The sequence below is a fragment of the Trichomycterus rosablanca genome, chromosome 9 (assembly GCF_030014385.1).
Source record: "Trichomycterus rosablanca isolate fTriRos1 chromosome 9, fTriRos1.hap1, whole genome shotgun sequence".
In the NCBI taxonomy this organism is placed as follows: domain Eukaryota; kingdom Metazoa; phylum Chordata; class Actinopteri; order Siluriformes; family Trichomycteridae; genus Trichomycterus; species Trichomycterus rosablanca.
The window spans coordinates 1,038,700-1,065,472 of record NC_085996.1 but is presented as its reverse complement, the minus strand read 5'-3'; the positions used below and the strand labels follow the sequence as shown (position 1 = coordinate 1,065,472).

Here is a 26,773-nt window from a genome sequence, read left to right as displayed (position 1 = left end):
TGGTCCTGACCTGGTCTCAGCTGGGCTGTAATGAGAGCTGATTAAATACACCAGCAGCTCCTGCTGTCTGCTCGAGGTTCCTCCAGGACATTGCATGATGCTCCATACACAGTAAAGCACCTGGCCGGTGTCACAGATCAGCCAGGCACATGTGGGAAGGGACGAGGGCTAGTATAAATCTTACACACATCACACTTCTGCTATATTTCCCAGGTGCCGGACTTCCAGTTCCTGTCGGAGAGACTGCGGTTCTTTCAGAGCCAGTATAACGAGGCTGTTCGGGGCTCACATCTGGACCTGGTCTTCTTTACTGATGCCATGACCCACCTCATCAAGGTCAGTGTAAAGTTCTGACCACAGCTCAGCCTTTAAACCCAGAGTTTATAAAAACTGCTAGTTTCTCTCGGCCGCAGATCTCCCGCATCATCAGGACCGATGGAGGAAGCGCTCTGCTGGTGGGAGTGGGAGGGTCGGGCAAGCAAAGCCTTTCACGGCTCGCGTCGTACATCGCCGGTTACAGGATATTCCAGATTACACTCACTAGGTGAGACGGCGTAGTTCCCTGGGTTGAGTGATTTGCAGAATATCAGTGATTCTGCACTTTTTACATCTTTATCCTGTATCACTCAGAACCTATAACATCAGCAACCTGATGGATGACCTGAAAGTGCTGTTCAGAACGGCCGGCGCTGAAGGAAAAGGCGTCACGTTCATCTTCACGGACAACGAGATAAAAGACGAGGCCTTCCTAGAGTACCTTAACAATGTTTTGTCATCTGGAGAGGTGAAGCAGCTTCACTAATCACTAATAACTAAGTCCCTACCGATTCACGGACGTGAGAATGGCGCCATGGACCGTGAAATGAGCCGTTCCCCGTGTAATATGTAATTTGCTGTGAAATTTAAAATGTACGGTTTAGCGATTTACCATTTTTTATTCACGTGCAGTACAAATGCATCAAGATTACTGGTTAATCCGCACTGTGAGGCGCCCTAGTGTAACCGAGCGTCTTTAGAGTTTGATGATCACGTGTGTAGAGAAACACACTTTCGATTATGGAATCCACAAAGGTACAAAATGCGCTCATTATCAGCAAACAACATCACAGAAAAGTCTCTTACACTAGCAATCCTACGGCAATTCAGTTAGCAATGAGTTAGTCAAAATGACCAAGATGTGGAACACGGACAAGAGCTTTAATATTTAAATTAATGACATTTTTAATTAATGACATAAATTAATGAAAGACTGTAAAGACGTCCGTAAAATGAAGCACATTTCCCAGTGAATTTAGTCGAGCCCTAGTAATACGGATCATTCCTGCGGAAGTAAAAACACACTGCACTTGATATTCACTTTCTCATGTTTCTCCTCTAGGTCTCGAACCTTTTTGCTCGTGATGAACTGGACGAGATAACACAGAATCTCATCCCCGTAATGAAAAAGGAGACGCCCCGAGTGCCGCCCACCTTTGATAATCTGTATGAATACTTCATCTCCCGGGCCAAAAAGAACCTCCATGTGGTGCTGTGTTTTTCCCCGGTGAGTCTCACCCCTCTGTTTAATGCTCTTCATTTTATTCTCTCAGAATGTGAGTCAGATTCACTCACAGTAAAAGAGCAGTTACAGAAATCGTTGTAATTTTAAGACTGAAGTGAATTAACACGCTTCATAATGTGGAATATTTTGATCAGGTGGGGGAGAAGTTCCGCTCCCGCTCTCTGAAGTTCCCCGGACTGATATCCGGATGCACCATGGACTGGTTCACCCCGTGGCCGAGTGAAGCCCTGATGGCCGTGTCCCAGTATTTCCTCTCGGACTTCCACATGGTCTGTTCGCCTGAGGTGAAGACTGCGGTGGTCCAGACTATGGCCGTCTATCACGACAGAGTCTCCTCCACCTGCGAGAGCTACTTTGAGAGGTACCGTACTGTACTTAGAGATACAGCCATGTTAGAGAACCTCAGTTTTATAGACACTAAGTCACCCAAACTAGTAAAGAGGGTCAAGACGAGGATCAAACCCAGGTCCTCGGGGCATATTTTGCTGCCTCATCAATCGAATCTCACAGTGATGACGTCTAACATTCATTTAAAGGGAATTTATTTAATGGGTTAAGGGCCTTGTTCAAGGGCCCAACAGTGGCTGCACGACAGAGCCTGGATTTGCATTGACAGTCATTGACTGGTAGCCCAAAGCTCTATCCACTAGGCTCCCACTGTCCCTTGTACCTTATATCAAGGGTTTAACCTATGCTGTTATCTTTTAACTTAACGGGCACAAATTCCCACAGGCATACTGTAATATCAGAGTCATTTGAAGCGCTTCATTAGAGAATCGGCTATTGTTCTAGCTAAACAGCTCATTGTCAGGTGTCCAGATACCTTTGGTCATACCAATTCCACTTATACCAAAAGGTATTCATGTATAATCGAGCTGAATTCATGACATCTGTCCCTTTCTTTTGCTACAGATCAGGTTTTGTGGTCCAAAGTCTGGAGTCAACCTTTCTGTTCCTCTTTTTTTTAATTCAGATTCAGACGAAGGGCCCACGTCACCCCGAAATCCTACCTGTCCTTCATCAATGGGTACAAAACCCTCTATACAGAGAAGCACACCCACATCAACACTCTTGTTGAGCGCATGAATGTCGGTAGGGACAAGGCCAGTACATTTGTAATGTGTTTTGTGTGTGTACGAGTGTGTTTGAGTGATCAAGCCCTGCTCGTTTCCCAGGTCTAGCCAAGCTAATGGAAGCCAGCGAATCCGTCGCGCAGCTGTCCAGAGACCTGGTGGTGAAGGAGCAGGAGCTGGCGTTGGCCTCGGTCCGAGCCGACAAGGTACATCATTCGATCAGAACTGAGCAGAGCGTTTTCACTTTGCTAGATCGATCGTGAGCTCATGGACTTGATCGTGCAGGTCCTCAAGGAGGTGACTGTGAGCGCCGAGGCCGCCTCTGTGGTCAAAAACGAGGTGCAGGTGGTGAAGGATAAAGCGCTGAAGATCGTGGAGGAAATCGAGAAGGAAAAAGGTGTGGCAGAGCTGAAGCTGCAGGCGGCCGAACCTGCACTCATGAAAGCTGAGGCGGCTTTAAACGTGAGTTCCAAAAACTGATGTAGCAGCTCAAAAGTATTTGGACACCTGACCATGGGCTTGTCAGACCTCCCATTTTAAAAACACACAGTGGCGTCTGATCTATTCAGCTAGAACGACAGCGGCTTTTCTAATAAAGCCTCTTTAAATGACTTTGAAATACAGAATGCCTGTGGGAATTTGTGCCCGTTCAGTCGAAAGATGACAGCGTTTGTATGGCTCGGCACATGAATTCGATAATTAAAAGAAGTGTCCAAATACTTTTGTACTATATATACAAACCTGAAGAAGTGAGATCCAAGAGTTACCTCTCTTTAAATTTTAATGACAGAAGAAACCTAAAATAGAAATAAGCAGGAAACGCTTATAGGTGCTTATAAAACGATTTCTGAAGCACAATGCTAAGTGAGACCCAACCTGCCACGCCCACACAGGCCGACAGAAAGCGTAGTTCTCTCTGAACTCAACTTCAAAGCATTTTCTGCGCCTCATTAAAGGTTCCTCACTACCTGAGAAGCACCGTCTAACAGCGTACCTCTGACTGACTGGCTTTGCCCTCTGAATTATTTGCTAGATCTCCTGCTAGCGCTCTCTAACTTTTGTCATTAACTCAGTTGATACAGGGTAGAGTCGTTCTGGGTCTTTGATTCTGTTTTATGAGTTGACTTGTTCGGTTCCCTGCCGAGTGTGTGTGGTTCTGTTTGTGTGGCCTGTCCTTTCTACCCTTGTCCTGTCCTGTTCACTGGAACGACTGTAGGATCTGAAACCACTATATCCTAGATTTGTAAATCGTTTTTGACCTCGTGTCTTTAACAGACCATCAAACCGGCCGATATCGCAACAGTGAGGAAACTGTCCAAGCCACCACATTTAATCATGAGAATTATGGACTGCTGTCTGCTTCTCTTCCGCAAGAAGCTGGACCCCGTCGTCATGGATCCAGAGAGGCACTGCCTTAAGCCCTCCTGGAGCGAAGCCATGAAGGTAAAATCCCTGAAACACCGTGCAGGACCTCACGAGATCTGATGGTTCTAATGAGACTAATGATACGAGTCTCCTCTCTTCACCCCTAAGCTGATGAGCGGCGGCGGCTTCCTGGCGTCACTGCAGCAGTTTCCTAAGGACACGATAACCGAAGAGACGATGGAGCTGCTGGAGCCGTACTTCCAGATGGAGGATTACACGCTGGAGAACGCCAGTAAAGTGTGCGGAAACGTGGCGGGTCTGCTGTCCTGGACACAGGCTATGGCCACCTTCTTCAGCATCAACAAGGAGGTGCTGCCACTGAAGGTAAAACACGAGAGCCGGACCCACAGAAATCACTTCAAAATACATACGGTGGTTTATTAATCATGGATATATACAATCTATACGATTAAAAACTCAAAGATTAAAGGCTTTTCTTACAGGTCTCACTTTTGTGTGTTGTGTGATTATAAATATGGACATGCTGAGGCAGCAAGACTTAAATCACTGCCAGTCATTAGACTCCTAAATTGTGAGCTGGAGTGGTGCAGGGGGTTTGATTTTGGGCTACGATCGCAAATTTAATTTTCATTAACCTCGAGACAGGAATACCCTGAACTCGGTGCCAGTCCATTGCAGAGCAGGGTGCCAGTCCCAGATCTCAGCTGTGATGGGCGAGCGTAATATACGATACCCCTGCACCTAAATGTAACGTGTGATGTTCACTTCTGGTTCATCAGCGGCAAAAGCACATTCGTTACCAGCATCCCAACACACACACACACACACACACACACACACACACACACACACTCTTCTCTAACTTTATTAGTAACACTGGCATGTCCTGCCTTCTTCCTACCCAGGCTAATCTCAGCGTTCAGGAGAACAGGCTAACGGCAGCTAATAAGGAACTGGCTAACGCTCAGGCCCAGCTGGATGAAAAGCAGGCAGAGCTGGACATGGTGCTGGCCAAATTCGAAGCAGCCATGAAGGAGAAGCAGGTACGTCCTCTTCTACTGGTGACCGGTGCATCATACATCAGTTTTAACTGTAGATACTGGGATTTTCATCTCAACAGATCAAGCACTCAGCCCACAGTGTGTGTGTGTGTGTGTGTGTGTGTGTGTGTGTGTGTGTGTGAGCGCTTCCTACCTAATCAGTCCATCTACCTGCACTAAAATTCACTGTAGCCAATCAGACTGCAGTTACCACCTTAAATTTCCAGTCACCAGTCAGACTCCACTTCAGACACTCAACGTCAGTGGGTTCTGGGAGTGGCGTTGAGTTTTAAAGACGTTGAGTTTCGAGGTATTTTCCCCCATAAGGATGTTTGGGGAACCTGTTAATGCGTCCATGGTCCCGGTGAGCTGCAGATATTTTAGTCTCATGTAAAATAATGAGGTTGTTTTTGACTCTTAAACACTGAAAATAACACAAATATAATATAAACACACTGAAATACAATTACTAACTGTTAAAAATACAATAAAAGCTGCACTTTAGCTTTACTTTATTGTTTTGTTATGCTTTTTAATGAGTGGAGAGAACTTATGAGCAGTAATAATGAAGAGAGGTTTAGTGTTTTTATGTTGTTCTTTTAATACATTAAGTTAAGAGTTTTAGACTCTGGGAGAAGCTGATTCTGATTCTCACCATTTCTCAGAAGCTGGAGCTGTAACACAAGTTTAAAAGTGAAACAGGAAGGAGAATCATGTGGAGCTGTAACCCTGGATCTGACGCTTATTCCACACTAATGCAGATTCAGCTCATGTTCACATGACATCTTACCACACCGCTCAAGCCAAGCGCTGATCAAAGCACACGTTGAGTTTGAGGGAAACGTTGAGTCTAAGGGTACAAATTTCTCAAAGAAGGCCGTCGAGTTTCAGATTTTGAGTTTAGGGGACGTACAGTTACAAGGTACCACAGTACTAACATTAGCTGTTGATCCAAGTCCACATTCCCTAATACCCTGGGCCCAATCAGAGCATTTCGTGGCCTTTTTATTTCAGTACAGTACAGTTTCCACATCACTGTGTGTGTAAACGTGCATCTAATGCTTACGAGACACTGGAATAACGTTAACTGTTTTCAGGATCTGCTGAACGACGCCGAATCGTGCAGAAATAAAATGCAGACGGCCTCCGCTCTGATCGACGGGCTGAGCGGGGAGAAAGTGCGCTGGACCGAGCAGAGCAGAGAGTTCACCTCACAGATCAGCAGGCAGGTTTCTCTCAGTCTCTCCACGGCTCCTGGGGTCGAACCGAGGTTCACGTGTCTGTCTCTGCTCTGCTCTCAGGCTGGTTGGAGACGTCCTGCAGCTGACCGGCTTCCTGTCCTACTGTGGCCCGTTCAACCAACAGTTCCGTAACATGCTGCTGAAGGAGATCTGGGAGGCCGAGCTCACGAAGAAGAACATTCCCTTCACTGAAAACCTGAACCTGATCTCCATGCTGGTGGACCAGCCCACAGTAGGATTTTATTTAACTACATGATGTGGGATTTAGTCCCAGATACTCAGTTCTGGTTACAGTGCTGGTACTGGTGCTTTATCTAAAGCGACTTAGAGTAGAGTGACAGTACAGTCTCAGCAATTAAGGGTTAAGGGCCTTGCTAAAGGGCCCAACAGCACCAATCTGGCAAAGGTGGGGCTTGAACCATCAAGCTTATGATTACTTATCCAAAACAAAACAGTAAATGTTCTGAGTGTAAAGAGAAGCCCTGATTAATCAGTAGTCAGTACTGATGCCTGATGAGAGTGGGATCAGTCAAGGCTGTTGATGGAAGACCCTCACAGGTGGTATCTTCTCCCCCCTCGTTCAGATCAGCGAGTGGAATCTGCAGGGCCTTCCGGGTGATGACCTGTCGGTGCAGAACGGCATCATTGTCACCAAAGCTACCCGCTTCCCCCTCCTCATCGACCCCCAGACTCAGGGCAAGGCTTGGATCAAGAAGAAGGAGAAAGCCAACGAGCTCCAGGTCAGATCCGTGGCTCAGGCTAGCTAACGTCAGCACTAGGTACACGACATGATGCTAACGAACGCTCCGTATCGTTCCAAGGTCACGTCTCTGAATCACAAGTACTTCCGCACCCATCTGGAGGACAGCCTGTCCCTGGGTCGCCCTCTGCTCATCGAGGATGTACCCGAGGAGCTGGACCCAGCGCTGGATAACGTGCTGGAGAAGAACTTCATCAAGTCTGGATCCTCCTACAAGGTGAGCGTTACATTTACATTTCCGGAATTTAGCAAAAGCGACTTACAGTCTGAGCAATTGAGGGTTTAGGACCTTGCTTAAGGGCCAAACAGTGGCAGTGGTAGGGTTTGAACCAGCGACCTTCTGCTTACTAGTCCAGTACCTTAACCACTTGGCTACAACTGCCCTACATGTCAATCATTTCTATCACATTTCATCCAAAGGCCCTTACAATTATGACTGAATACAGTTTGAGCATTTAAGGATTAAGGGCCTTGCTTAGGGGCCCAACAGTGGCAGCCTGGTGATGATGGGGCTTAAACAGACAACCGTATGATTACTAGTCCAGTACCTTAATCACTGAACTACCACTGCCCATGCATGTAAATAAATAAACAATGAATGGATTAATCACAGGGCAGATGTAGGTGGGTACCAGAGCTTTTACATCAGGACGTGCCTGCATATCCTGTTCAGTGTTAACCGAAACACTGCGTACGACAGGTTAAAGTCGGAGACAAAGAGATCGACGTGATGGACGGCTTCCAACTCTACATCGCCACCAAGCTGCCCAACCCGTCCTACACGCCCGAGGTCTGTGCCAAAACCTCCATCATCGACTTCACCGTGACCATGAAGGGCCTGGAGAACCAGCTGCTGGGCAGAGTCATCCTGACCGAGAAATACGTACGTCTGCACACGTTTCACGTCATCCCTTACATTCCTTTCAGTGATAAATAATGAGCCGGTCCATCACTGACTGATGTTACACAGGAACTGGAGGCTGAGAGGCTGAATCTGATGCAGGACGTCACGGCCAACAAGAGGAAGATGAAAGAGCTGGAGGATAATTTGCTTTACAAGCTCAGCACCACAAAAGGTGCGTATATAAGATCATACCAAAATAATAATTTAGTATTTAGTCATGAAGTCATGAGTATATTCATGTATTCATCTGTAACAGATCAGGTCTAACAACCGCTACTGTAACGTGGCGGAATGAATTTACCATGTCGGGCTTAGTGGGTAGCACTGTCGCCTCACAGCAAGAAGGTCCTGGGTTTGATCCCCAGGTAGAGCGGTCTGGGTCCTTTCTGTGTGGAGTTTGCATGTTCTCCCCATGCCTGCGTAGGTTTCCACCGGGAGCTCCGGTTTCCTCCGACAGTACAAAGACGTGCAAGTGAGGTGAACTGGAGATACAAAATTGTTCATGACTGTGTTTGATATTAAACCTGTGAACTGATGAATGAAGTGCGTCAAACATGATGTTAAAATCCTCATAAATAAATAAAGAGTCATGTCCTTCTGTGTTGCTATGTTGGCTGACAGAGGGGGGCACGGAGGCGCAGATGATTGATGTGTCCAGCTCTCTGCTGGCATGGGAAACCAGCATGGTCTCAGCAATGAAAAGTTAAAAAGTTATTTATTTAATTTACTTTCTTTTCTTAGTTTTTTGGGAGTAAACTAACACGTCAACCAAGGAGTAGATCTGGCCCAAACAAGAAATACAGCTTATTACCAGTTGAACTTGAGTAAACTTACAAATTCTAGTTTCTAAATGGGCTGGTCCATGTAGCACAAGGTCACAGTAAGTTATTTGAGTAAGTAATAAAGAAACTTTTAGAGGTCTTGTAAATGAAAACAGACTTGTTGTTTAGTCCACCGCCGTCTCTGTCTGTTCAGGCTCTCTGGTCGACGACGAGTCCATGATCGGGATCTTGAGAGTCACTAAGGAAACAGCAGCGGAGGTGAGCGAGAAGCTCAACGTGGCCACCGAGACGGAGACGAAGATCCTCGCCGCTCAGGAGGAGTACCGTCCGGCGGCGTCCCGCGGCAGCATCCTCTACTTCCTCATCACAGAGATGAGCATGGTCAACGTCATGTACCAGACCTCGCTCGCCCAGTTCCTCAGGATCTTCGACCTCTCCATGTCGAGGTGCCGTTAACCCCGCACCTCCATCTGCAACCACTTTATTATGAGTGCGTCTTTTAATTATGAGTGAATCTTTTCCAGGTCAGAAAAAAAACCCCTGACCCAGAAGCGCATCGCTAACATCATCGACTGTCTGACGTACGAGGTGTTCAGATACACGGTCCGAGGCCTGTACGAGAATCACAAGTTCATCTTCACTCTGCTGCTGGCTCTCAAGATCGATCTGCAGAAGGGCAACATCAAGCACAGCGAGTTCCAGATTCTTATTAAAGGTGCCACCCGAGACAGAAAGCTACAGCACACGATATTTATCCCTCTGTCTCTTTAACTTTCTAATTTAATGCCCTAAACTCATTATAAACATTGGCACAGGGCAAATTAACACTGTAAACACGGTAAAAACAACACAAAGCAGGTGATGCTGTCCTGACAGGATATAAAAGGAGCATTGATGAGTTCTTATAGAAGATTGTATGCAGTAGTAGACCTAGAGCTGAACTCTTTTGGAAGTAACATGTTTTCATTGCTGTAATGTTTAAACCTGACGATACTGTGACATTATTGTAGGACCATTCCGCCGAATCGGTGCCATTTCTGTCCCCAGGAATCTTTAAAATGCATTTATATATTTATTTATTTATATTTATATATATATATATACAGTGTATCACAAAAGTGAGTACACCCCTCACATTTCTGCAAATATTTCATTATATCTTTTCATGGGACAACACTATAGACATGAAACTTGGATATAACTTAGAGTAGTCAGTGTACAACTTGTATAGCAGTGTAGATTTACTGTCTTCTGAAAATAACACAACACACAGCCATTAATGTCTAAATAGCTGCAACATAAGTGAGTACACCCCACAGTGAACATGTCCAAATTGTGCCCAAATGTGTCGTTGTCCCTCCCTGGTGTCATGTGTCAAGGACCCAGGTGTAAATGGGGAGCAGGGCTGTTAAATTTGGTGTTTTGGGTACAATTCTCTCATACTGGCCACTGGATATTCAACATGGCACCTCATGGCAAAGAACTCTCTGAGGATGTGAGAAATAGAATTGTTGCTCTCCACAAAGATGGCCTGGGCTATAAGAAGATTGCTAACACCCTGAAACTGAGCTACAGCATGGTGGCCAAGGTCATACAGCGGTTTTCCAGGACAGGTTCCACTCGGAACAGGCTTCGCCAGGGTCGACCAAAGAAGTCGAGTCCACGTGTTCGGCGTCATATCCAGAGGTTGGCTTTAAAAAATAGACACATGAGTGCTGCCAGCATTGCTGCAGAGGTTGAAGACGTGGGAGGTCAGCCTGTCAGTGCTCAGACCATACGCCGCACACTGCATCAACTCGGTCTGCATGGTCGTCATCCCAGAAGGAAGCTGACGCACAAGAAAGCCCGCAAACAGTTTGCTGAAGACAAGCAGTCCAAGAACATGGATTACTGGAATGCCCTGTGGTCTGACGAGACCAAGATAAACTTGTTTGGCTCAGATGGTGTCCAGCATGTGTGGCGGCGCCCTGGTGAGAAGTACCAAGACAACTGTATCTTGCCTACAGTCAAGCATGGTGGTGGTAGCATCATGGTCTTGGGCTGCATGAGTGTTGCTGGCACTGGGGAGCTGCAGTTCATTGAGGGAAACATGAATTCCAACATGTACTGTGACATTCTGAAACAGAGCATGATCCCCTCCCTTCGAAAACTGGGCCTCAGGGCAGTTTTCCAACAGGATAACGACCCCAAACACAACCTCCAAGATGACAACTGCCTTGCTGAGGAAGCTGAAGGTAAAGGTGATGGACTAAACCCAATTGAGCACCTGTGGCGCATCCTCAAGTGGAAGGTGGAGGAGTTCAAGGTGTCTAACATCCACCAGCTCCGTGATGTCATCATGGAGGAGTGGAAGAGGATTCCAGTAGCAACCTGTGCAGCTCTGGTGAATTCCATGCCCAGGAGGGTTAAGGCAGTGCTGGATAATAATGGTGGTCACACAAAATATTGACACTTTGGGCACAATTTGGACATGTTCACTGTGGGGTGTACTCACTTATGTTGCAGCTATTTAGACATTAATGGCTGTGTGTTGAGTTATTTTCAGAAGACAGTAAATCTACACTGCTATACAAGTTGTACACTGACTACTCTAAGTTATATCCAAGTTTCATGTCTATAGTGTTGTCCCATGAAAAGATATAATAAAATATTTGCAGAAATGTGAGGGGTGTACTCACTTTTGTGATACACTGTATATATATAATATATATACTGTATATGCATTGTCTCCCTTTTTCTCCCAACTTTAAGTGCGAGAACGAAGCCAACCCACGCCCCCTCCGACACGTGGGCAGCAGCCGTATGCATCTCATCACCTACACTTTGACGAGTGCAATGCGGATCAGCACTGTGTACGGAGAGACACACCCTGATCAGCGCACTCTCTCCCAGTCTTTGTGCAGGCGCCATCAATCAGCCAGCAGAGGTCATAGTTGCATCAGTTATGAGAGAGTCCCTATCCGGGTTAATATCCCACCCCTATATGAACAACAGGCCAATCGTTGTCCATGTGGCCGCTCAGCCCAGCCGGCAGGCAGAGCCGAGACTCTATACGATGTATGTGAGATCCCAGCTCTGGTGTCCTAGCGCGTGTTTTTACCGCTGCGCCACCTGAGCGGCTTTAAAATGCATTTTTAATTAAGCAAAATATCCTGCACATTGATTTAATAACGAGTTCGGGAGATATAATTTAAAACGTTCATTAAAACTCCCTACAACACTGAAAAAGTAGTATTTCTTCATGTCCCCACTTTGACACGACAGCTTACAGTGAAATATAAGGATTAATGGTTGTGGATCCCTCTGATGTTTGGAGCCAGGTTCAGTTTATCAGAGCAGAACTGAGAACATTTCACAGTGATTGTTTATCTGATTTTTGTTTCACTCTCTCTGTTTGAAGGTGGTGCCGCCCTGGATCTCAAAGCTTGTCCTCGTAAACCCTTCCGCTGGATTCTGGACATGACATGGCTGAACCTGGTTGAGCTGAGCAAACTGCCCCAGTTCACCAACATCATGAGCCAGGTCAGTAACATCCTGTAAAATAAGTTTTATAATATAATAACTTCTAATGGCAAATTCACCAAAAATGTGCAGATAGAAAAATGATTTAAACTAATATGAACACTTGTTTGAAAGCTGGGGTCAGAGCTCAGGGTCAGTCATTGTACTAAGAGATTTAAGGGCCCTACTAAAGGGATTTAAACTCACAGCCTTCCAGTTGATACCCAAAGCTTGCTTTTTACTCTGACACACTGTAGCCTATGAATAATGATGATTACACATTTGTGTTGAGTTTTATTGGCATACAGTTAATAAATAGTATTATTATATTGATGTTTATGCACACGTTCCTGTTCATACACAAAGGTGTCCCGGAATGAAAAGGGCTGGAAGGCGTGGTTCGATATGGACGCACCAGAGGACGCAGTGATTCCCGATGGTTATAATGATTCACTGGAGATCTTCCACAAATTACTGCTTATCAGGTACAATATCAGTCGTCTAAGGGTACGATTCTTCTCCCTCTGGCTGCTGCAAATTAATTTGATGCCAAAAGTTTTACATCAAGAGTTACATCAACTCAAGACATCATCAAAAAGCATCATCAGCCGTGCAATCAGTGTAAAATTTAGCAGAATGCACCTCATTTTACTTGGAAGATGGGTCTGGGTCTGGATCAGGTCTGATTCTGTGTTTTAAGTAAATGGGCTCATTCAGATACATGAGCTCTGATTTGCTCATGATGGACGAGTCTTGCTTTGATTAATGCCATTACTCCAAACCAGAGAAAAGTTCAGCTCTCCTTACTCCTGATATTAATAATGTATTTATTTTTATGACTTCAGATGGGGTGACCTTAAAGATGCTGTAGATCTTTAAATCTAAATCTACTTTTTTTATTTTCTCCCATTTTTCTCCCGATTTAGCATAGCAAATTAGTCTTCCACCGCTGGGGATCCCGACTGCGTCCGAGGAGGGTATATTCGCCTGTCCCATGCCCCCTCTGACGCATGCACAGTCCCTTAACCCCTTCTTATTTGCCCACGCCTCAGTGGATTGGCACATGAGGCCGAATATCACGCGCCTCGGGCTACTTATCAGGGTCCTTACACAGCATCGGAGACCTCGCCTACTTTTTAGTCCCGTCTTTTCCCACACAACAGACTTCGATTGCCAATTTTGTCTCAGATTTGTGCCCGCTAGAGTCCCAGCACTGGTGTGCTAGCGGAATATATCGCTGTGCCACCCGGGTGCCCTAAATCTACTTTTGTGATAGTTTCAGTGTTTATTAACAGAACCATTCATTAAATTGCTTTCTCAGTTAAAAAGAGGATGAAAATTAATCACCGCTTGTGATTAACCATGTGTGGATCATTACAGTATCAGCAGACCAGGACTTTTAAAGCACCACCATTGTGAATGAAGTGAATTAAAACAAATGTCATGTGACAGATCCTGGAGTCCAGATCGCACGCTGTCTCAGGCCAGGAGCTACGTAGGGCACGCATTGGGTGCGAGGTTCGCCCAGTCTGTTATTCTCAATCTGGAGGCAACGTGGGAGGAGAGCGACCCTCGTACCCCTCTGATCTGCTTCCTCTCCATGGGCTCGGATCCAACCAACCAGATAGAAGCTCTCTCCAAGAAACTCGGACTCGGTAATAAAGCCGTAACTAATTACAGTGGAGCAAAAAGTGGAGGACTGTTTTTTACTGTATGTTGGGTTGCTTGTTTAGAATGCAGAGCTATATCTATGGGACAGGGACAGGAAGTGCATGCGAGGAGGCTGGTGCAGATGTCCATCGCACAGGTACCAACACTACCTACAGAGACGTTTATTATATTCAGAAATTAAATCCTGTGTAAATAAGATTTAATCACACTAAAGATAAGTCTGAGAACTGGTATAGGGTACTGGGGTTCCAGTCTCAGTGATGCTATAGGCTGACAGGGTGTCTGCACATACATGATTGGCTGTGTCTGAGGGAGGAGGGATAGAAGGAAGTCCTTGCACCCAGTGTGCGGTCTGTGAAACCGGACCTGCCGTGACCCTGACCTGGCATAGCCATGACTAAAGCATTTCTGTATGGAGCAAACATCAAGTCTTATTTAGAAGACCTTACAAACCTTCTTGTCATACATTCAGTTTAAAGCTCATCACCAGTAATTGTGTGTCTGACCGTCTGTGGTCCACAGGGAGGCTGGGTCCTGCTGCAGAACTGCCACCTGGGTCTGGAGTTCATGGACGAGCTGCTGGACACCGTGAGCACAGTGGAGAACGTTCATGAGAGCTTCAGGGTGTGGATCACCACGGAGCCACACGACCGCTTCTCCATCACGCTGCTGCAGGTAATGTAACATCATCGACAGGGGGGAAACTTGGGGGAAACCAGGGGGTCGAGGTCTCCGATCATCATCATCAAAGAATCTTCTTGTCGTTTTAGTCCTCCATCAAGTTCTCCAACGATCCTCCTCAGGGAGTGAAAGCCGGACTGAAGCGAACGTTCGTCGGGATCTCTCAGGATCAGCTGGACGTCAGCAACCTGCCCATGTGGAAGCCGCTGCTGTACAGCGTCGCGTTCTTGCACACGGTGGTGCAGGTAGGAACGACCTGGCGCTTACAGGATACGTGGTTTCCCAGAATTACACAGTCTTCACCTTTTTTTGATGCAGGAACGTCGCAAGTTCGGACCCCTGGGCTGGAATATTCCGTACGAGTTCAACTCGGCAGACTTCAGCTCCAGTGTGCAGTTCATCCAGAACCATTTGGATGAGTGCAGTCCCAAAAAGGTTCGGAAAAATGTCTTGCTTTGATAAAAAGTCTTTGGGTGTGTGTGAAACCGAGCTCTCTCTGTACATAGACGCGTTTCCCATCATTCTACACTCCCGAGAAGAGGGCGTGTCTAAATTCTTAGCTCCCTTAAAATGCTCCTACTGAGGCGCCTTAATTCTGAGTGATGATCTGACTGAGCGTCTCCTTAGTGCTGAAGGCAATCCCAGCATTCAGTGCGGCACAACTTTGCTCACAAAAAACTACAAACGTGGCGGATGAATCAATCCAGAGCAACTAACGGAGTTCCTTTGACATGTAAATAAATTCACATTGATGTTTAATTTGTATAAAGGTGCAGGAGGGAGATGTTTGCTGGCGTGCTAGTGGGTTGTGCCGCCTGAGCTTAGTAAGTAGAGCGTCTAAATAATCTGATTATGAGCTCCATGTCTGATTAGAATCCTCTGTACTGAGGGAGCTGATCAGGTTTACAGTGGGGAGCAGGGCGGGTCACTAGGTTCAGTGTGTGTCCTGTGCTCGTGCTGACCAGTTTGGCTTGTTTATCTGCAGGGCGTGTCGTGGGACACCGTGCGCTACATGCTGGGAGAGGTGCAGTACGGAGGCAGAGTGACGGACGACTACGACAAACGACTTCTGAACTGTTTTGCACGAGTAACACACGACCCCCCCAATCTAATAATAAATATAATAACGTTAGCGTATGATGTACGAGAGACGTTTTTAATCCTAACCGCCGCTCTGATTACCAGGTGTGGTTCGGCGACCAGCTGTTCGAGCCCTCGTTCTGCTTCTACACCGACTACAATGTTCCCGTGTGTAAGACGGTGGAGGAATACCTGGAGTATATTCACACTCTGCCCTACGTCGACACCCCTCAAGTGTTCGGTCTGCATCCCAACGCTGATATCACGTAAGAGTCCATCAGAGCTGCTCACACACACTCACAGCAGTCGTGGGGCTTGAACCAGCGACCTTTCGATTACTAGTCCGGTACCTTAACCACTCGGCTACAACTGCATAATAAATGAATCATTAGAAAACCTTCCTACCTGCAACATTACAAACTAGTGGGGCGGCACACTGTTGCCTCAGCGCCCCGTGGGCGGCGTCCTGTGACCACTGATGAAGGTCTAGAAGATGAGCGACTCAAACAGCAGCAATAGATGAGCGATCGTCTCTGACTTTACATCTACAAGGTGGACCGACTAGGTAGGAGTGTCTAATAGAGTGGACAGTGAGTGGACACGGTGTTTAAAAACTCCAGCAGCGCTGCTGTGTCTGATCCACTCATACCAGCACAACACACACTAACACACCACCACCATGTCAGTGTCACTGCAGTGCTGAGAATCATCCACCACCTAAATAATAGCTGCTCTGTGGGGGTCCTGACCATTGAAGAACAGCATAAAAGGACTACAGTCAGTAATTGTAGAACTACAAAGTGCTTCTATGTGGTAAGTGGAGCTGATAAAATGGACAGTGAGGGTAGAAACAAGGAGGTGGTTTTAATGTTATGGCTGATCGGTGTACGTCTACGCTTACAACTGTGACCGAACACAGTTCAAGCCATTAAGGGCTAAGGGCCTCGTTTAGGAGCCCAAACCAGCAATCCTGTGTTTACTAGTTACTGGTAAGTTGTGAGGATAATTGTCTTTGCTAAATGCTAGAAATGAACTTCTGACAGGTATCAGGGTAACACCTCAGCCGAAGTCCTGGACACCATCACAAACATCCAGCCTAAAGAGAGCGCCGGAGGTTCAGGAGAGACGCGAGAGTCGATCGTCTACCGCCTCGCCCAGGACATGCTGGATAAACTCCCTCCCAACTACGTACCTCATGAGGTATAAGAGTGTTTAACAGTGCCGTTTACTTTATAAAGAAATGAATTTATAAGTGGTGATTATTAAATTACAGCCACGCATAAATGTTCTCGATTAATAATCTGTGTAACATCACTGACCAGGTGAAAGCCAGGCTGGTGAAAATGGGAGCCCTGACCTCCATGAACATCTTCCTGAGGCAGGAGATCGACCGCATGCAGAGGGTCATCAGCGTGGTCCGGACTAGCTTGATCGATCTCAAGTTGGCCATTGAGGGCACCATCATCATGAGTGAGGTAGGAACTGATGACTGGGTCTTACCCACTGTTGCACATTTTCACCACCACTGTAAGCTCGGTCATTCTGAGGCTGCCTGGCCAGTAACGAGCGTTTGTATTGGCTTGCAGAGCCTCAGGGACGCGCTGGACAACATGTTCGACGCTCGAGTCCCAAACCTGTGGAAGAAGCTCTCCTGGGAGTCGTCCACCCTGGGGTTCTGGTTCACCGAGCTCCTGGAGAGAAACGCTCAGTTCCATAGCTGGCTGTTCGATGGGAGGCCCAAAACATTCTGGATGACCGGATTCTTCAATCCCCAGGGTAACCAGACTGTAATCACTTTGATCTGTTTATTAAAAATGGAGAAGATGCACATTTAATCACTAAATTTGGAGTTTTTTTTAGATTGTATTAGGAATTAGAATGAATGAAAAGCCAGCCAGTATGAGACACCAGCTCACGTCAAACCAGTACTGCATGAGTAAGGCTAGAATTAATTCTAAGGCTGGATTAAACACTCATTAGTTTCTTGTGAGGCCGTGCCGTTTACCTTGCCTCGGTGCTACCTCAAGTAACATTTACTCCATTTATTCTTTGACGCTCGGTTTTTACCGCTCGCCACTACACTCAAACTTTAATCTGATTTGTCACTTACCTTTTCAAAGCACCACCAGTAGGACAGTGAAAAGTGAAGCATTGTTTCACAAAACCCAATTAGAACCATGGCATTGTGGGAAAAACACAGAAAGGTGAGAGCGGGTTTGCATTATAGGTAGCAGTCGTACATTTCCTAATCCTGGAATCACATCGTAGCTCTTTAATAAGATTTAGTGCATCTTTAGTGCTGTACGTTTTTATCTTATCACGTGTCCAAATGACGAAGTCCGTATTCTAAACAACTGCATGTAAATAAACCGTCCGTACCATGGTTAGTATTTATTATTGTGTGTGACCGCTGCAGGTTTCCTCACAGCGATGATGCAGGAGGTGACGAGGGCACACCGAGGCTGGGCGCTGGACACCGTCACTCTACACAACGAGGTGTTAAAGCAAACCAAGGAGGAGATCACCACCGCACCCACGGTAAGAGCGCCACACAGAGGGCAGAACACTCAACACCAAATGATGTACATACTGTACATTGCTGTAATTTCATTTGAATTATTTACTATTTATCTGTGCTATTTCTCTATTTTCTGTATATATACAAAATTCTGTCTAGTACATTATCTGTATAATCTTGTCTGTATATTGTAGAGAGATAACAACAGCTGGAAACGAATTCCTCGTGTGTGTAAACATACTTTATATAAAGCAGATTCTGATTTAGTAGCTAAGGTGGTAAATGCTTTATTCCACAGCACAGCCTGCTCCTAATTTCAACACTGTCCATGCTTATATTTATTCATGTATTTATGTTTGTGGTGTAGGAGGGCGTGTACGTGTACGGCCTCTATCTGGACGGAGCCGGCTGGGACCGCAAGAACTGCTGTCTCGTCGAGGCCACGCCCAAAGTGCTGTTCACCCCTCTCCCCGTGGTGCACATATTCGCCATCAACTCCACCGCCCCGAAAGACCCCAGACTGTACGTCTGCCCCGTCTACAAGAAACCCCGGCGCACCGACCTCACCTACATCACCGGAATCGTGCTGCGTACGGTGCAGCCCCCCGACCACTGGATCCTGCGCGGTGTCGCCCTGCTGTGTGATATCAAATAATCGCACCGCGTATACACACACACCAACACACACCAACACACACGCACACACCAACACACACACACACACTGACCCACACATGCGTTCCGTTTCTTTGTTCAATTCAGTTCATCAAAAAATATTTAAATTGTTATTAAAAGGTTCAGGTTCTTGTTCAGCATTAAAAATAAAAAAAATATGAGTTTATCTTCACTAAACTGTGTTTGATCTTTGGTACAAGTTCTGTCACCACAACTGCAGTTTTTCTGCATTTATAAACAAGATGAATTATATTATTATCAATTTATAGTCTGAGACCCACGACTTTTACTTTATTAAATTCACTTAAATGACTTTCTGAACTGTAAGTAGCTGATCTGTATTCAGCTGGTATGGTCAAAAGTATTCGGACGCCCGACCATTAGCTTGTCGGACGTCCCATTTAAAAAAAAAAACTGACTGATCCTCTGTGTGATCTCTCAGCTAGAACAGCAGCCGCTCCTCTGAGAAGCTTCTCACAAGGCTTTAAAGTGTGTCTGTGGGAATTTGTGCTCATTCTGTAGTACAACAGAGCATTAGTAAGGCTGGGTACTGATGATGATGATGTTCTGGTTTATCCTACAAACTGTTCAAACTGAACGTGAAATAGGAATTTAGAACCTGTAAAAAACATAAACTTGCCATTTACAAAATCCTGTCCAAAAGTATGTGGACGTCCTTCCTAATTAAGCTCATGTGTTTTAGTAATTATGCTAAAGAATTTGCATGCTTACACACTTTCTACATCTACATACTTTATGGCCCTTGTTTGGCACGACTACAGTTTTAAATAGTTTTTACCGCCTGGTCAGGGTCATGGTGATCAAAAACCTTCTCATCCAGCATCAGTGCCCGACGTCACATGCTCTTTTGACTGAACAGGCACAAATTCCCTCAGACACGCCATAAATTCTTGTTTTAAAAAAAGGTTCTTATTGGACCGTGGTAGCCTAGTGGGTAGAGCTTTGGGCTATCAGTCAGAAAATTGCCCTTGAGCAAGGCCCTTAACCCCGTCTGCTCCGGTGCCATACAATGACTGACCCTGCGCTCTGACCCTGCGCTCTGACCCCAGCTTTCAAACTAGCTGGGATATACAAAGAAAGAATTTCATAGTTTCATGTGTAGATAAATATATAAAATAAAAACATTCTTCTTTTTTCATCATTAATTTATATAAATGTACCGACGTCCTCGTTCAGCCCCCGAGGCTCCAGCTGAAGTCTGACCGCTGCACTCGGACCTGGATGTTCCGAATTCCAGCGGTTCTGTCAGGGTCTCGAGCGTTACGTCCGTGCCCCGGTGTTTAGGGGTCTGTAGCCCATCTCTCCCTCCAGCTGTTCGGCGGTGAGCGTCCCCAGGATGGGCTGGCAGTCGGGGTTGAAGACGGAGTAGGCGCTCATCTCTCCGGGTCTCCTGAGCGTGGGGCTGCGCAGACCCTCGTACAGCCAGTAGAACAGAGAGATGAGGAAGAAGGGAAGCCCGAAGTCCAGCTCACAGAAGAGACCCAGCAGAACCAGCCACAGCAGCACCTTCAGCAGGGTCAGGTTAGTGACGGCCAAACGGTCCACGCCCAGCCAGCGGCCCACCGCGCTGTCCAGCAACCAGTCCGAGCTGTCCTGCTACAGGGCAGAGCACAATACAATCAAACTACAACACTCTCAACAGCACTCTCAACAGCACTCTCAACAGCACTCTCAACAGCACTCTCAACAGCACTCTCAACAGCACTCTCAACAGCACTCTCAACAGCACTCTCAAACTCTACAGCCATCCGAACAATTAACACCAGACCAGAAAGGATCCTGATCCAAACCCAAGTCCAACATACCAGTACCATCGGGCCAGAGTCGACCTGTGATATGAGGATATGGCACGGTGGGTACTGCTGTCTCACACACACACACACACACACACACACACACACACACACACACAATCAATCTCAAACACACACACACACACACAATCAATCTCAAACACACACACACACACACACACACACACACAAACACACATACACACACAATCAATCTCAAACACACACACACACACACACACACACACACACAAACACACACACAAACACACAATCAATCTCAAACACACACACACACACACACACACACACACACACACACAAACACACACACAAACACACAATCAATCTCAAACACACACACACACACACACACACACACACACACACACACACACACACACACACACACACACACACACACACACACTATCTCAAACACACACTCCGACAAGTGATTTTGCAGCAGCTTCTGATTCTATTCTGGAGCAAACACAATCCTCGGTTGATCTGAAACGCACCAGTTGTGTGTTTCTCAGATTCTGTTCTCCAGTTCCCATAATGCACCTGCTTCAGTTTAGTCAGATTGCTGCAGCAGTCGGTGCGCTCTCAGTGACGATCCCAAGCCAGGACACACATTGAGACCAAGAGTAAGACCTTGTAGTAGAGTGCAGTATTTATCAGACATGCTGGATGATATCAGACACACCTGTATAGTCAGACATGTTTACCTGTATAATGTTTACCTGTATAATCAGACTGTATAGTCAGACATGTTTACCTGTATAATGTTTACCTGTATAATCAGACTGTATAGTCAGACATGTTTACCTGTATAATGTTTACCTGTATAATCAGACTGTATAGTCAGACATGTTTACCTGTATAATGTTTACCTGTATAATCAGACTGTATAGTCAGACATGTTTACCTGTATAATGTTTACCTGTATAATCAGACTGTATAGTCAGACATGTTTACCTGTATAATGTTTACCTGTATAATCAGACTGTATAGTCAGACATGTTTACCTGTATAATGTTTACCTGTATAATCAGACTGTATAGTCAGACATGTTTACCTGTATAATGTTTACCTGTACAGGTGGGTGTTGCTCAGGCTGGGTGCTCCTCTCACTCGGTTCTGTGTTTGTCTCGGACTCGGCTGCTTTTAAACCACTTTCCTCCACATCTTCTGCTTTCTTCTCTTCCTTCTCCACTTTCCTCCTGGCTCTGAACTCTGCTAACTTCTGTTCCATCTTCAAACATTGAAATGTAAATAAAATAGAGATGAAAAAAGCTTCAATATTTATCACGCTGAGCTACGTGTTCAACCTGAACTACTGCAATAGTGATAATAATAATAATAATAATAGTTCCTGTTATGATGTTGCACACGGACGTTTATAAAAGTCGTACCTCAACGCGTCGTGTTGTTTTCTTTCCCTACCTGCTTTCTGGGAAGTCCCGCCCTCTATGCTGTGATTGGCCAGTGAGGTACCAAGATCCTAGTTAGGATTGGCTGATAGAATTGAAGCGGCGTTACGATTGGAGAGTACAGCAGCTGGACTGTCGGAATACGGGTGGGATAAAGCTCATAACCATCTACTGGCTGTGGTGTGGGTACAGGAGAGGATCGGTTCGTTCTAAACGGTGCAGTTTATTATATTATCATCTCATCAGTAAATCAATTCAGGGAAATGTACACTAATAACAGCCTTAAAGTGTTGAAACGTAAATTTATGTGATAGTAAATTTCACGTTGGTTGATGTGTTTCAGTGCTGTGTGTATATGATTTGTTGATTGGTATGTTCTCCTCTGTACAGTGTTGTTTACAGCAGTGTGTTACTGTAACAACGATAAATGACTCGATCTGTTTTATTTTAGTTTAATAGAACCATCAGTATTAAAGGACCAGGATGGCATCAGCTCCTGCCCAGCAACCCACTCTCACTATAGAGCAAACCAGAGGTAATTCATCCATCCACTCACCCACTCATCCATCCATCCACTCATCCATCCATCCATCCATCCACTCACTCATCCATCCATCCATCCACTCATCCATCCATCCATCCACTCATCCATCCATCCATCCACTCATCCATCCACTCACCCACTCATCCATCCATCCATCCACTCTCACTATAGAGCAAACCAGAGGTAATTCATCCATCCACTCATCCATCCATCCATCCACTCATCCATCCATCCATCCACTCATCCATCCATCCATCCACTCATCCATCCACTCATCCACTCACCCACTCATCCATCCATCCATCCACTCATCCATCCACTCATCCACTCATCCATCCATCCACTCATCCACTCATCCACTCATCCATCCACTCATCCACTCATCCATCCACTCATCCACTCACCCACTCATCCATCCATCCATCCACTCACCCACTCATCCATCCATCCATCCACTTATCCATCCATCCATCCACTCATCCATCCATCCATCCATCCACTCATCCATCCATCCATCCACTCATCCATCCATCCATCCATCCACTCATCCATCCATCCATCCATCCATCTATCCATCCACTCATCCATCCATCCACTCATCCACTCACCCACTCATCCATCCATCCATCCACTCTCACTATAGAGCAAACCAGAGGTAATTCATCCATCCATCCACTCATCCATCCATCCACTCATCCATCCATCCATCCATCCATCCACTCATCCATCCATCCATCCACTCATCCACTCACCCACTCATCCATTCATCCATCCACTCATCCATCCATCCATCCACTCATCCATCCATCCACTCATCCATCCATCCATCCATCCACTCTCACTATAGAGCAAACCAGAGGTAATTCATCCATCCATCCACTCATCCATCCATCCATCCACTCATCCATCCATCCACTCATCCATCCATCCATCCATCCACTCATCCATCCATCCACTCATCCATCCACTCATCCATCCATCCACTCATCCATCCATCCACTCATCCATCCATCCATCCACTCATCCATCCATCCATCCATCCACTCTCACTATAGAGCAAACCAGAGGTAATTCATCCATCCACTCACCCACTCATCCACTCACCCACTCATCCATCCATCCACCCACTCATCCATCCATCCACTCATCCATCCATCCACTCATCCATCCATCCATCCATCCACTCTCACTATAGAGCAAACCAGAGGTAATTCATCCATCCATCCATCCACTCATCCATCCATCCACTCATCCATCCATCCACTCATCCATCCATCCACCCACCCACTCTCACTACAGAGCAAACCAGAGGTAATTAATTTATTCATCCATCCATCCACTCACTCATCCATCCATCATCCATCAGTTGATTTGGGATATTATTTGCCTTTCCATACATCTATTTTTATTCCATACATCCATCTATCCATTAATTCATCCATTCATTCATTTACCCATACATCCAATCATCCATCTAATCACTGACTCTGATTCGCGGTGTCGTTGTGGTGCTTGTTGGTGTTGCAGTGGTCCTGAGCGAGGTGATCCAGGCCTTCTCTGTACCGGAGAACGCGGCGCGGATGGAGGAGGCGCGGGAGAGTACCTGTAACGACATGGGAAAGATGCTGCAGCTGGTCCTGCCCGTCGCTACGCAGATCCAGCAGGAGGTCATCAAGTCCTACGGCTTCAACAACGAAGGGGAAGGTGAGAGGACGCTTACCGTTACGTTACTGTTACCGTTACTGTTATCGTTACCGTTACCGTTACTGCTGTTACCGTTACTGTTATCGTTACCGTTACCGTTACTGTTATCGTTACTGTTACCGTTACTGTTACTGTTATCGTTACTGTTACCGTTACTGTTACTGTTATCGTTACTGTTATCGTTACCGTTACCGTTACTGTTACTGTTATCGTTACTGTTATCGTTACTGTTATCGTTACCGTTACCGCTGTTACCGTTATCGTTACTGTTACTGTTATCGATACTGTTACCGTTACGTTACTGTTATCGTTACCGTTACCGCTGTTACCGTTACTGTTACTGTTACTGTTATCGTTACTGTTACCGCTGTTACCGTTACTGTTACTGTTATCGTTACCGCTGTTACAGTTACCGTTACTGTTACTGTTGTCGTTACCGTTACCGTTACTGTTACTGTTATCGTTACCGTTACCGCTGTTACCGTTATCGTTACTGTTACTGTTATCGTTACTGTTACCGTTACCGTTACTGTTATCGTTACCGTTACCGCTGTTACCGTTACTGTTACTGTTACCGCTGTTACCGTTACTGTTACTGTTATCGTTACCGCTGTTACAGTTACCGTTACTGTTACTGTTGTCGTTACCGTTACTGTTACTGTTATTGTTACTGTTACCGCTGTTACCGTTACTGTTACTGTTATCGTTACCGCTGTTACAGTTACCGTTACTGTTACTGTTATCGTTACTGTTACCGTTACCGTTACTGTTATCGTTACCGTTACCGCTGTTACCGTTACTGTTACCGTTACTGTTACTGTTATCATTACTGTTACCGCTGTTACCGTTACTGTTACTGTTATCGTTACCGCTGTTACAGTTACCGTTACTGTTACTGTTGTCGTTACCGTTACCGTTACCGTTACTGCTTTGTTTCTCTGGGACGATCGACTCGGTTTTAGTCCCACTGCTGGTCGCCCTATTTTTAGCCTGTAACTTACTGACAGCACCGGATCACAGTGAATAATTCAGACTGACGTTTGGCTCAGTCCATTTTCCAGTCCAGAAATTTGGCATGTTGGCTGATAGCTCTCTGTGCCCTCTTGGTCCCTCAGGTGTGTTGAAGTTTGCCCGGGTGGTGAAGATGTACGAGTCTCAGGATCCAGAAATCGCCGCCATGTCGCTCAAACTCAAATCTCTCCTGCTGCCACCACTCTCGACCCCTCCCATCGGTGGAGGAATACCTGCGTCCTAAACCCCGCTCAGACACATCGCCGTCTACGTCTCGTCTACCAGCCATCATACAGCGCGTTTACTAAAAGATGCACAGACGCCCCCTCTCCCTAAGATGACCTTTCATTCATTTGTACTGTCCAAGAACTACAACACGTTCCAGATTTCTTTCATTTTTATTCCTACGTGTTCATGAGTTTGAATCTCAGCTCTGCTCAACGATCGGCTCGTGTGAGGGAGGGGATTCTTCATAACTGCTGCAGTCACGCCCTCTGCTGGCTGATCGATGGTGCTGCACAGAGACGGGGGTTATTGGAGATCAGTGCGTGTGCGCGATACGGATCTTCCTGTATGAGAAGAAGCGGTCATTACTGCACGTTTCGGTCAGGAGTGGAGGTCTGCAGCAGTAGAGGGGAAACACCATCAGGGCATCGGATACGACTAAATTGGGAGGAAAATTGAGGGGAAATTGATTCATTTTCTTATCTACTTGTCCAATTATGGTCGGGGGGACGGGTGCTGGAACCCGTCCCAGCTTTTCAATGGGCGCAAGACACACGGTAACAGAAAGGACCCGGACCTCCACGCCTTGGGGGTCGAACCAAGGATTTTTTTGCTGTGAGGCGACAGTGCTACCCACCGAACCGCCCGAGGGGAGATTGTATTTTATAAAAAGTTTAAATCCACTTATGGATCTTTTTTGTCTGTAAATGTTTTTGTTTATTATTATTAATAATAATAATATTAATGATAAAAATGTGTGACCATCCAGTCTGATTTGTACTCAGCATTATGTGACACTGCAGGCTTCTTGTGAAGGGATTAAACGCCACAATAATTGTCCGTATTCGCCTAATTTCAAGGTGAATGTTACACAAAACGCTTATTCTTCAGCCACGCCCACACGTACACTCCTGTGGGCTCTGAGCGTCCTGCTCACATCAGGTACAACCAAACAACAAAGCTCCACTGGAGCTGATGGAACGGTGTGTACTAGTGAAGCTGGAGGAGCTGCAGGATCTGGATGTAGATCACGATCCGTCCTGTTATAGCCGACACGGCGCAGGATTGTGCTGCCACGCTCGCTCTCGCTCTCTCATCACATCTGTAAACTGTTGTGGCGGCTTCTCCTGCGTCCGCCCGGCTGCCCTCTACCAACGTCTTCACCG

The 26,773-nt window shown here is 46.1% G+C and overlaps 3 protein-coding genes across 4 annotated transcripts in view; 2 read left to right on the top strand and 1 right to left on the bottom strand.

The window, feature by feature from the left end:
* LOC134320233 (dynein axonemal heavy chain 8-like) overlaps nt 1–19,050 on the top strand; it is a 59,443-nt gene extending 40,393 nt beyond the window's left edge. The window contains exons 61-93 of the mRNA XM_063001560.1: nt 214–336; nt 414–544; nt 631–784; nt 1,379–1,543; nt 1,696–1,922; nt 2,535–2,653; nt 2,737–2,840; nt 2,920–3,096; nt 3,910–4,077; nt 4,168–4,383; nt 4,926–5,063; nt 6,158–6,285; nt 6,362–6,533; nt 6,886–7,041; nt 7,123–7,278; nt 7,762–7,944; nt 8,032–8,137; nt 8,941–9,193; nt 9,272–9,462; nt 12,148–12,269; nt 12,615–12,733; nt 13,701–13,903; nt 13,982–14,055; nt 14,442–14,594; nt 14,690–14,845; nt 14,919–15,035; nt 15,586–15,687; nt 15,786–15,946; nt 16,724–16,880; nt 17,003–17,155; nt 17,267–17,456; nt 18,097–18,218; nt 18,566–19,050. Of these exons, the coding sequence (XP_062857630.1) occupies nt 214–336; nt 414–544; nt 631–784; nt 1,379–1,543; nt 1,696–1,922; nt 2,535–2,653; nt 2,737–2,840; nt 2,920–3,096; nt 3,910–4,077; nt 4,168–4,383; nt 4,926–5,063; nt 6,158–6,285; nt 6,362–6,533; nt 6,886–7,041; nt 7,123–7,278; nt 7,762–7,944; nt 8,032–8,137; nt 8,941–9,193; nt 9,272–9,462; nt 12,148–12,269; nt 12,615–12,733; nt 13,701–13,903; nt 13,982–14,055; nt 14,442–14,594; nt 14,690–14,845; nt 14,919–15,035; nt 15,586–15,687; nt 15,786–15,946; nt 16,724–16,880; nt 17,003–17,155; nt 17,267–17,456; nt 18,097–18,218; nt 18,566–18,853 (5,184 nt within the window). The 3' untranslated portion in view covers nt 18,854–19,050. The remainder of the gene's footprint in view (nt 1–213; nt 337–413; nt 545–630; nt 785–1,378; nt 1,544–1,695; nt 1,923–2,534; nt 2,654–2,736; nt 2,841–2,919; nt 3,097–3,909; nt 4,078–4,167; nt 4,384–4,925; nt 5,064–6,157; nt 6,286–6,361; nt 6,534–6,885; nt 7,042–7,122; nt 7,279–7,761; nt 7,945–8,031; nt 8,138–8,940; nt 9,194–9,271; nt 9,463–12,147; nt 12,270–12,614; nt 12,734–13,700; nt 13,904–13,981; nt 14,056–14,441; nt 14,595–14,689; nt 14,846–14,918; nt 15,036–15,585; nt 15,688–15,785; nt 15,947–16,723; nt 16,881–17,002; nt 17,156–17,266; nt 17,457–18,096; nt 18,219–18,565) is intronic.
* Nucleotides 19,051–19,135: 85 nt separating this feature from the next.
* Nucleotides 19,136–22,411, bottom strand: saysd1 (SAYSVFN motif domain containing 1). 2 transcript variants are annotated; one of them, XM_063001543.1, is made up of 3 exons: nt 22,137–22,411; nt 21,784–21,945; nt 19,136–20,490 (listed from the first exon to the last, which is right to left on the bottom strand). In XM_063001543.1, the coding sequence occupies exons 2-3, from the start codon at nt 21,943–21,945 to the stop codon at nt 20,155–20,157; spliced, it is 498 nt and encodes a 165-aa protein (XP_062857613.1). In that variant the 5' UTR covers nt 22,137–22,411; the 3' UTR covers nt 19,136–20,154. The 2 variants fall into 2 exon arrangements, with proteins under 2 accessions (XP_062857613.1, XP_062857612.1); XM_063001542.1 differs by lacking the exon at nt 22,137–22,411 and having other exon boundaries at nt 21,784–22,120.
* LOC134320220 (protein C10-like) lies at nt 22,258–26,375 on the top strand. Its single transcript, XM_063001547.1, has 4 exons — nt 22,258–22,339; nt 22,575–22,658; nt 24,195–24,371; nt 25,487–26,375. Exons 2-4 carry the CDS (start codon nt 22,607–22,609, stop codon nt 25,624–25,626), a joined length of 369 nt encoding a protein of 122 aa, XP_062857617.1. The 5' UTR covers nt 22,258–22,339; nt 22,575–22,606; the 3' UTR covers nt 25,627–26,375.
* Nucleotides 26,376–26,773: the final 398 nt, after the last annotated feature.

Excerpts from the sequence above, each read along its gene's own strand:
- saysd1 (XM_063001543.1), bottom strand. The coding sequence starts at position 21,945 with ATGGAACAGAAGTTAGCAGAGTTCAGAGCCAGGAGGAAAGTGGAGAAG. Across the intron at positions 20,491-21,783 it reads AGCAACACCCACCTGTACAG|CAGGACAGCTCGGACTGGTT; the intron begins GTAAACATTATA and ends TCTGCCCTGTAG.
- LOC134320220 (XM_063001547.1), top strand. The coding sequence starts at position 22,607 with ATGGCATCAGCTCCTGCCCAGCAACCCACTCTCACTATAGAGCAAACC. Across the intron at positions 22,659-24,194 it reads CACTATAGAGCAAACCAGAG|TGGTCCTGAGCGAGGTGATC; the intron begins GTAATTCATCCA and ends TTGGTGTTGCAG. Across the intron at positions 24,372-25,486 it reads CTTCAACAACGAAGGGGAAG|GTGTGTTGAAGTTTGCCCGG; the intron begins GTGAGAGGACGC and ends TTGGTCCCTCAG.